This window comes from Vidua chalybeata, chromosome 23 (genome assembly GCF_026979565.1).
Source record: "Vidua chalybeata isolate OUT-0048 chromosome 23, bVidCha1 merged haplotype, whole genome shotgun sequence".
In the NCBI taxonomy this organism is placed as follows: Eukaryota; Metazoa; Chordata; class Aves; order Passeriformes; family Viduidae; genus Vidua; species Vidua chalybeata.
This window is the reverse complement of record NC_071552.1, coordinates 5,324,751-5,334,788: the sequence shown is the minus strand read 5'-3', so window position 1 is coordinate 5,334,788 and position 10,038 is coordinate 5,324,751. Positions and strand designations below refer to the sequence as shown.

General features: G+C 40.8%; 1 protein-coding gene across 3 annotated transcripts in view; it reads right to left on the bottom strand.

Annotated features, from left to right (window-relative positions):
* Positions 1-717: 717 nt before the first annotated feature.
* ZBTB44 (zinc finger and BTB domain containing 44) overlaps positions 718-10,038 on the bottom strand; it is a 37,213-nt gene continuing 27,892 nt past the window's right edge. For 2 of the 3 annotated variants that reach the window (XM_053963362.1, XM_053963361.1), the window contains exons 5-6: positions 8,004-8,304; positions 718-5,929 (exon numbers count right to left, since the gene is read on the bottom strand). In XM_053963362.1, coding sequence (XP_053819337.1) covers positions 5,647-5,929; positions 8,004-8,304 — 584 coding nt within the window. In that variant the 3' untranslated portion in view covers positions 718-5,646. The remainder of the gene's footprint in view (positions 5,930-8,003; positions 8,305-10,038) is intronic. The other variant, XM_053963364.1, reaches the window with a different exon arrangement.

The following is a 10,038-nucleotide window of genomic DNA, read 5'->3' as shown; positions in this document are numbered from 1 at the left end:
ACAGTCTGGCAGCTGGTGGATGAATCACCCAGCCTGCTTGTTATTGAGCTGGGGTAGGGCAGAGTTACCTCCTCAGCCCAGCACTTACCAACCTGCCATTTTCCCAAGTTATGTGTTGATCCAGCCGGGATTGCAGCTCACTCACACAGGTGGGTCTGTAGGAGGAAAGTGATTTTAATTGCAAGGGTTGTAGAAACAGCAGAGATGGATTTTAAGTCCCACACTCTGGGCTGTTTCTCCACTACTTTGAAGCTCACAGCTGCCACTACGACGACTGCCTACTGTACTTTTAAACACCTTCTGCTTTGGCTAATTTGATTAGGCTCCCCCTTGGCTTTCCATCAACATCACCCTGTGGAAAGTTGGCCCCACCAATTTGCAGAATGAGGTCTAAAGAGAACATGAACAGAAGGCAATCTAATATACAAAGGAAAATGAAACAGAAATGTGTACTTTATTCTTAGTACTCTTTACTCATGTAACTTCTCCAACCATTTATTAATGTTAATTTTGTTTTAAACTACCTTTCTCCCAGTGACAGCTTCAGCACCAGCGAGTTCTCCTCATATCAGCTATTTTGGGACTAGTTATAAGCAAAGCTCTAAGAGAATGTAGCTCAAGGGACAGAGTTGCACCTTCTCACTGAAGGTCCAAGTTACTCTGTTGTACTGCAAGGCAAATGCTGGCAGAGTTAAATAATGACACAAAGCAAAGATATACTCCATAAAACATTAATATTTTAATGAAAAATCTTAGCTTCATATTTCTATCCAAATACACTCAAAACTAGTTTTTCTCCCCCCTTAATTTTGACCTATAATGGGACCAGTTTGGAGATTTTTTTTTGTATTTTGGAACTTTTTTTTAAAGATTAAACAACCAGGCTAGCAAAAAGGTACCCAATACATACTTTTCTTATATCAAACAAGCTAGTATTTCAATACAATGTAACTATACAGAATATATACATTACACGTATGATCACAAAGCAAACACTACAGGCTCAGAACAGATTTGAAAAAACATGATATTCACATTGATTACAATAACTCTAAAAATGATTGTAACGTTGAAACGGCACTTAGTTTACAAAAAAAGTCACAAAAATATATATAGCCACCAAGAACTATGGTTCCTGAAAAATACTAATAGCCAGATAGTATTATATAAAATGTGAAGTGTATTTAAACATCGTATACATTAAAAAACAAAACCAAAACCCAAAACCAATTCTGTTAGGTCAATAAACATGCCAAGTAATCTAGCTGTGGCCAGCATCAACAAGAGAAGCTGTACTGTGGATGAGATGATGACTGGATATACGGCTGGTGACTGGAGACTGGCACAGTTAAGGGGGTTTCACTGTTACTAAAATGCACAAAGAAGCCCAACAATAATTTAATTCACATTTTTTTTCCTCCAGCTTCCACTTTTCCCTCTTCGGGGTTTCACCATGGGGCAGCACCTCGAGTGAAGGCACTGCAGGAACAGAGCAAGGAAGCTGTCCAAGGACTCGGTGTAGCCAGGGTTACAGGTCAGAATATCAAAAGCATGCATCAGCTAAATGAATGGTGAAACAAAATCACTCTTCTGGGGACTTCAGCAACCCTCAGGAAGACTGTAGGTACAGTTGCCACACAGGCTGGCAGCACCAGATTCCACTTTTTTTTTTTAGTGCAACCAGATTTGTAGCTGAGACCTGTGGGACACGGAGTTACTGCGCTAGCACACACGGAGTGAACGAAAATCCAGAGCAGTAAGTACTGTTGCACTAAAAAAATTCACATTTGTTTCTTTTCCTCAAATACTTGGAACCCACTCTATTTACCAGGTACCTCTGATGTGGCTGAGGTACTGTCTGGCCTTGAACCCTCTTACCTGCCATCATGATGCTATGGGATTTATTATGTCTACAGTTGGAGATGAGAACCCTCCAAAACAGGATTTCACCTTGTGAGCAAAACTGGAACGTAACCGGCCTGAATGAAAATCAGCTATTTTCCATATTCTGATGGTGTGGAAGTTGCAATGGATGTAGGAGCAGCAGGTGCTCCTCCATCTGAATTCTCTCATCCCTGCAGGGTGCACAAAGCTCCCGTTGGATTTGCATATAAAATGCTTCCTGGTTTGTCTCTGAGAGAGACCAGCACTCACCTCAGCGCTCCCACACCCTGGGCTGCAGGGTGGAACCAGCGACCAAGAAGTGCCTGAAGCCCTCATATAAAAACCTTAAACCATAGCTTAAAAACAATAAAATTTCATCCCGCAGGGGACATATAGGGATCATAGTCTTATAAAATATATTTGACTGCATTGGCAGCTATTACTTTTTTAAAAAGTTTAAATTCACATCTTTTAGACTCAGAATCCATGTGAACCCAGAACCACTTTCAATAACCGAGTCTACTGATCTCTCAGTATGAGAGACTTGACCGTGGTCTCTGCGAGCCTGACAACTGAACTCCAGCTGTGGGAAACACCACTTGGGCTCACTCTGCTTGGAGCAGGAGGGTTGAACCACATCAACCCTGACCCTTGGCAAGCAGACAAAGAAATGCATACTAAATAATGGATATTTCTGGGGGGGAGAAAAAAAAAAAAAAAAAAAAAAGAAATAAGAAAATGCATCCCAGAATTCAAAACCCTCTGATAATGTACTGAAAGAAATTTATGTTTTAGGTTTAATCCCAAGTGTAGTTTAAGGCAAGTTTTTTCTATTTTAGTTATCTCTCTTGCTCTGTTTGGAATCCAAGCACATTAGCAACATAAATGGTTTTAAGATGTCCTGTGTTTTTACATCGCTCTTGTGAAGAACACCAGCATTTCAAAGAACTGAACAGTTCCAACAAGTTAGAGAGGAGAAATAAAATGGTGTTTGCATTTAAACTGTATTCATTTCTATGGAGAAAAGAGATATTAACAAGAAACAATTACAGACAGGAAAATTAACAAGTAAACCCAACCCTAAACCAACCAAACAAAATCCTCCAAGAACCCTATTCTTCCTCCAGTTGAACCAGATTGAAAAGTGAGAACTAAATTAAGATGTTACCCAGAGATTAGGAGGCTGAAAAGATAATGTGTAACACACAATGCAATGAATAATGAACCCCAGGCCTTGCCTTGTACCTCGGTGTTAATGATCCTTATTTCTTTTCAAGGAAGAACAGATCAGAGCTATAAAGTCTTTGTAACTTTCCCCTTTCTCTTTGGTATTCTGAAAGCAATTTGCCTTCTGACTCAAAATAAGTCTTAAAAATCCAATATCCACATATGTCTGTGGTGTATTTGTACCTTCTCACCAATGAACTCTTTAGCAAAATACTTCAGGGATGAAAATGATTAGATCCTAATGATCAGATTATGTCCTCCACCTCATACCCAACCACCTTTGATTATTACATCTCTGCAGTCAGGAAATGTGGTTTGGGTGAAGCACTTTTCAGAACACGAATCACAAAGGACTCTCATTTACCTGTATAACACGTCAGGAAAAAGAGAAAATGCTGGGTTTGAGCTCAGTGTAGTAGCCCTCTAGTTCAGAATAAAGCTCAGCAAAAGGCATTGTCTTGTCTCACTGGCTTCTCAGAGAAATCAGAAGTGGAAGAGAAATGGTCTCTGAATTCAGCTCATCAGCAGGCACTGGGCTATTTCACAGTACAGCAGCCCAGAAAAAGCATTTCTCCTTCAAGCCCTTTTAAGAAGCCTCACAAAGGTAGATATAATCAAGACTGAATTGCAGCACAGAAGTTCTTTGCAGCATGTTTCTAAAACACCCTTTGGATCTGGTGGAGAGACCTCATTCCAGCCACTTGGAAAGTACTTAGATCCCAACTGTTTTTGCTCTATTTAACTAAAATATGTGGGTTTAACCTAAGAAGAGAAAAATTGTTGAAGTCACTGAAACCCTTTAAACACTTTCCAAAGGTCAATAAACTTTTTGCCTTACTAAAGCTGGCTATTAATAGAAAGAACTCAGTCTCAGAGAGTATCAGAGCTGCCTAGGCTGACTGAATAAAAATTGATGTGCAATATAATACGACTTTTGTGTCTTCTGTTTTTTCAGGAGCAACCTTTCTCTATTGGTTTCATTTCCTCCTCATGTTTGCATAAAACAAACCCAGCCTGAAAACAACAATTTACAAAAAACAAGACTCAAAACTAAGGGAGTATATCATGCCTTTGGAATATTGAGATCAAGCAATACCTACTCACTCAGCACATCATCTGTAGGCTGTGGGCATTTGGCATCAAACACTGAGTTAACTTCAGAAGCTGTAAGAAAAATCACAAATCTCCTAATGCACTTCCTAATTTAGGTTTCAAAGCAGTACTTGAGCCCAAACAGCCTCGACCAAACAAGACTCACTGCTCTGAAAATCCCACACCCTCCATTTGTAGCTTTTTCTAAATATGGAAAAATGAAATTGCAAATATTTCAGTTTATTGCTTGCTTGAGCTGTGTGTGTAGCTGGAGTAATGGCCTTTAATAAACCGAGTTGGCAAGGATTTAAAGTGTTTTGAAACAGGAACAATTCATCATTGCTCTATAGGCTTTTTGTAAACAACCCCCTGTTGGTTAGAAAGTTGTCCTTAGAGAGAATAAATTGCTTGTTTTATCCAAAACAGACTAGTAGAAATCTCTGAAACTATACATACATGTGTATAAACAAAAAAATGTGCAATACTGCACAAAAGAGCTTATTTTTTCTGATCTGTAAACTCCCTCTAGCTAGCTCTCAGATTAGTAAAAGTACAGTGTATATGTGAGGGGGCAATGATCAGAACTGCAAATAATCTGGCTGTGGTTTAAGAAATTCAGTTTGGGAAAAACCTTCATTTTCTTTTGTGGTTCCCCAGCTGCAGACAGGTACAGTCAGGAGATATTTGTCAGGCTTGCATGGCTAAACACTTTTCCATCATTCCCAATTCCTGGTGTACCTTTAGACTTCCCATGCCTAGCCTCAGCAGGGCAGATCTGTTTAGGCTATTTGATCAAGAAGTTTCTAAAAGGACTGGAACAGAAGAAGTAGGAATACCTGGCATTCATCTGGGCTGGACAGGGATCGTGTGTTTTGAAGAAGTGTGTGACTGTTCCTTTCAAAACCGCTCACCATTTCCAAGCACAGGGCACAGTAAGGGCTTTGAAAAACAGCAGGCACATATAGGAAGTGTCACTTCTTTATGCAGAAGATTAAAGCATCCACTCAAAACTAGTCAAAACTGTTCAATCATGGTTTCCAATGCATCCTTTTGTTTATCATTTGAAAAAGGTTTCCTCTGATTTCTTTCCCTTAACCAGAGGGCCTGCAGAAGCAAGAGAAACTTAATGAGCTGCTCTAACTGTGGAAGAAGGAATAGTTGAAGTGATCTGAATCAGTTATTCTTCTTTAGAAGTATATCACAGCTTCCATGATGTTCTGACAAGATCTTTTTTTGTGCAATCAGTCTTAAATATTTTCACAGAAGTGATCATTCAGTCATGAAAAATAATGTAACATCTGTCGCAATTTTCAGTTTAAAGTGTAGCTTACAACGTAAAAAGGGGAAAATCTCCCCACTTTTCATTAAAAAAAAATTAAATTAAAATGTACAGGACCAAACACAGGCACTTTCCAAAGAACAAAAATGAAACCAAACCATGAATTATTCGATAGTAATAGATGACAGCTCCGGTTTCGGAGGGTCACCCGCGGCTGCCTCAGCAGTGGTGTTAGTCTTTGGCTGCTCTGGCACATCTTCTTCCTTCTCTGCCAACCCACCCAGAGACCCCAAGGGGAAAGTGCTTTCACAATTCTGAGTTGACGACACCTGTGAAATGACAGGCATTTGGACAGAAGAGTTGCTTTCAAAGCCATGCTCCCCTAGCTCATACTGCCCGAGGGTCTCCTCTTGTTCCTGGTTTAAGTAGTCCGGTACTAGGAAGTCACTGGAAGAGGGTAAAGGACAGAAGAGAAATGTCATTTCTCACACCATGGTATCAGCTCCATCACACATCTACACACTGCATTGACAGAGAACAAAGGTACTCATTTCACACTGGCTGAGATCATGGCACTGACATACTCCACTAAGCACCATAACCTGGTTCTCATTTCCACACACACAGAATTTATTCTATGGCATCTATTTCACATCCGTATTTCCTACACAGCAACTTCTTATTATTAGATGGTATCACCTTGATGAGAATGAAAGTTAATGTCTGGAACACATTTGGCACTGAAAACCTCATTGAAAAAAAGGGAGCACTCAGGCTTTAAAAATAGAAACAAAAATGAGTTCAGCACTGGCAAAATGTGGCCCTTGCCATGTCTGAGGTACAACATCCCCCAGAGCAGCAGCAAGACTTCCCTCCAAGTGGGCAGGCTGGACCCAGAAGCACCAGGTGAGGCAGCTGAAGGCAGAAGGAGCTGCCAGCTGCAGTGGGGGTGTGATCCTGACATGTATCATACTCCTGAGAAAAGTATGGAATTGCATTTCCTTCCCCTTTAATCCTTTCTGGACAATGCTTCTGCTATGCACTCTTAACAGCTGAGGCCTGAGTGGATCCAAAGAAAACCTACCAAATGCTCCAGTTGTATTTTCAGAGCAGGAGGACATAATGGAAATAAATTTCTTTGCAAGTTTTCAGCACCAGACATGAAGTTTGTACTTGAGACATGTATATACATATATCACATATATGCATGTTTGTATGCTTTGGTTCACCTGGCAATGTCTCAGTTAAAAGAAATCCTTAAATGACAGAAGCATTCACTGCTGCAACACAAACTCACAGCCAGCTCTGCTAAACCTCGTGTTTGTCAAACCAGACTGAAGGAAGGGCTACAGGCAACAGAAATCACATCCTTTAATATGACTTTAATTTGCTGACAACAATGCAGTGCTTACCACAACCAGGGCATCACCCTGCAGAGTTTTCACTCCAGTTTTGGCACAAGAGCCAAGAACAAGAACTGTGTAAGCCCACAGACATGAAGCACTTGTAGTTTTAAACAATATTCTGCTGAAAGAACAGCAACTGGCTTTCCTGCTTTGTTTTTCAATCTTTTTCGTCCTACGTCACTTCTGAGTTAATCAAATAGAACAAAATTCTCAAATGTTTTTATGGGAAGAAGAATAATGTCTGGAAATCAGGAGGGGTGGGATTGTGATGCTGTAACATTCAGAACACGTCTTTTGCATTGCTGAAGGCAGATGACTTACACACCCCAAGCTCCACTCTCTCTACAGATTTAAGAGCTAGAAGACCTTCCTGTCTTCAATGTCTCTCATCCAACTTTTGTATTTTCTATCTCAAATTCCAACAATTATATTTATATCAATGAGAGAACACAGTGCTCATCTGATACCTCAGAACTATTTTAATAGTCTTTAGCAGTGCATTTGTGAGATATGCCAAGTCTTTTGTGCCCTGATAAAAAATGTCCAAGTGGCCCTTACTATTTCCAAACCTATTAGTCTAATCATTTAGTAATGTTATCTAGAAAATGAGAAAGGAGAAGGTCTGGAGTCATGCAATCTTTCCACAGTGTTAAGCAAGCACTTAAAATGAAGTAGGAAGTCTGTGCCCTATGAAAGTGAACAGGCTACGTACAAGATTTTGAAAAGCAAATCAATATCAAATCACAGATACTGTAGGACAGAACACTATGGCTTCACACCATTGGCCTGGCCATAGGTTCTACTGAAAAAAAGAAATTAAGTAACCCAGAACCAGCCTCTGCATATCACTGGATTCTTCAGTAGCCTCCTATATAGCTTCCATGCTGTAAGACAGATCAGATACAACAGAGAGTGGAGCAGGAATCAATCTGACTGGAATTAGCTGGCAACCTGATGAGAGGCACAGCAGGCTGCCCTGAAAGCAGGAAATTATGATCTAAGGAGAAAAAAAAAAGGAAAAAAAAAAAAAAAAAAAAAAAAAAAAAAAAAAAAAAAAAAAAAAGAAAAAAGAAAAAAAGCAAGTTTCCCTGTTAGGTTTTTGCTGTGCACCTCACCTGCTCTGGAAGTAGTTTGCTAGCTCTGACGCTTCATGGTTCAAGCTCCTCAGGTGAACGATTAAATTCCCAGAGTTGGTGAACATGGCGCCGCATGTTTTGCACTCGTAAATCCGAGGCTTGCGGATAATGTGCCGGGAAACCCGCATGTGGTGTTTATATTCCCCGAAGGAAGTGAAAGTGGCACTACATATCTGGCACCGGAAACAGCGTTTACCTTCGTGCTTCAGGCGATGCATCTTGAGCGAGTAAGCTCGGGTGAACTTTTTCCCACAGCGGTCACACTGAAAGGGTTTAATGCCTGTGGAAGAGAGAGCGCAAACACGTTCATCACCTTGTGTGAGCACAGGGCAGGGCAGAATCCTCCCACAGTGCTACAGCACAGGGACGTGCAAAAGCCCTGCTTGAGGAAGAGATTCTCTGTTAACTTGCAAAAGGCAGAAACAATTAGAGCGGAGCTGCACTCCCTCAGTAACAAGGTCCAGGAAATCTCAAGGCTGTGACCTGTCCCGAGGCTCCTTCCCCACGGTTTAAACGAGCACAAGCCCCCCTGGATTAAAGATCCCCAGGCACAGCCAACAAGGACCTGATGCTGCAGTCATCTCCAGCACCTTTGAACTCCTTTGATCTCGGCAGATTCTTGTGCCAGACTGCTTCCCAACAATGCAATTATCAGCCCACCCTTAATTGCAATGTTTTTTTCTGGCTGCCTTTGGCCTCGGAGAAGTGTTCTGGCAAGGGGACTGTGTGCACAGGGCCGCCCCTGTAATGCAGCAGGAATGGTGATAAAGGGGGCTCTAGGAGCCTTTATATTGCGTGGGAACCTTGTTGTACAAGAATTTTCGGCAACTTTGCATGACAGACAGCTCTCTAAGACAGTAGAGCTTCATGCCTCTCATTTTTTTCTTGTATAATTTAGAAATTCAGTTCCTAGCTCATTTTTCATTTCTTACCCTAAAACATGCGAGCTCTGCAACATGTTGCAGTGGATGAGTGTGTAATCACACAAACAGAACTATTACAAGATAAAAGTCTGAGTCACCAAAACCTTAGGATTTCATAAAAAGTTTGAACGCCAGAAAGTGGGAAAATCCAAACATGAGGCTAAGAATCTGGAATATGGAGCTCTATTCATAATAGGGCTGTCAGGGAATAAAAAAGATTTTTTCAAAAGGCTGAATGTGCATCAGCCCTGGCTGTTAATTCCCCCAGTCTTTCACTCTGCTTTCCTTACTTTCAAAGCAGGAGGTGAACTTTTAATTGAGGGCTTTTAGAAGAGAAAGCTGTAGTTAAGGTTACACTGAAACGCCCTGTTAAGCATGTGAAAACAAGTTAATAAACTGGAATATGGGCTGGTGGAGCTCAAACTTTTCATGCTTTCCTTCTGTCCAAGGGCACCTATTTCCTCTGGTAGTTTGAGGGAAATCTCTTTAGCCATTTTACTCATGTGAAAACACTTTCAACATTTACAAGCTTTGAGAGTTTTTTTGCATGTTAATTATTCTAAACCTGCTATTCAAAGCTCTCCCAACTTTACCCAGGGGGTGTCAGTTGATAGGTGGACCAGAGATGCTTTGCTGTCAGATTTTAACAACAGGCTTAGGATCATTTTGGACCTGATATGCCCACAGAATTTGCTTTTTCAAGTATTAAACACATTATCTGGTTATTTTGCTTGAAAAGATTTGACAAATAATTGCTGACAGGGAAAAAAATTACACCTTGTCAGTTGTGGCTGCTCTGTCCCAGAATGGTTCAGCCTCTGTGTGCAGGTAAGAGCCAGACTCAAACCAGGAGATACTAAACCATGAGACTTAGTGCCCAAGTGCAATAACCATTCAATATTTCCTTTATTCCCTCAAATGTCAATGTTATTGCCACATAATGCTGACAAGTGTTGAAAACACCAATAGCAAAGACATTGGGGAGTTCATGCTTGGTTAGAAACCAAAATGAATTTGGGGACTAAGGCCCAGAGGAGGCATTCACATAAACCTTTGGCTGCCTGTGCTACCTGCAGGAGCTAAATTGATAA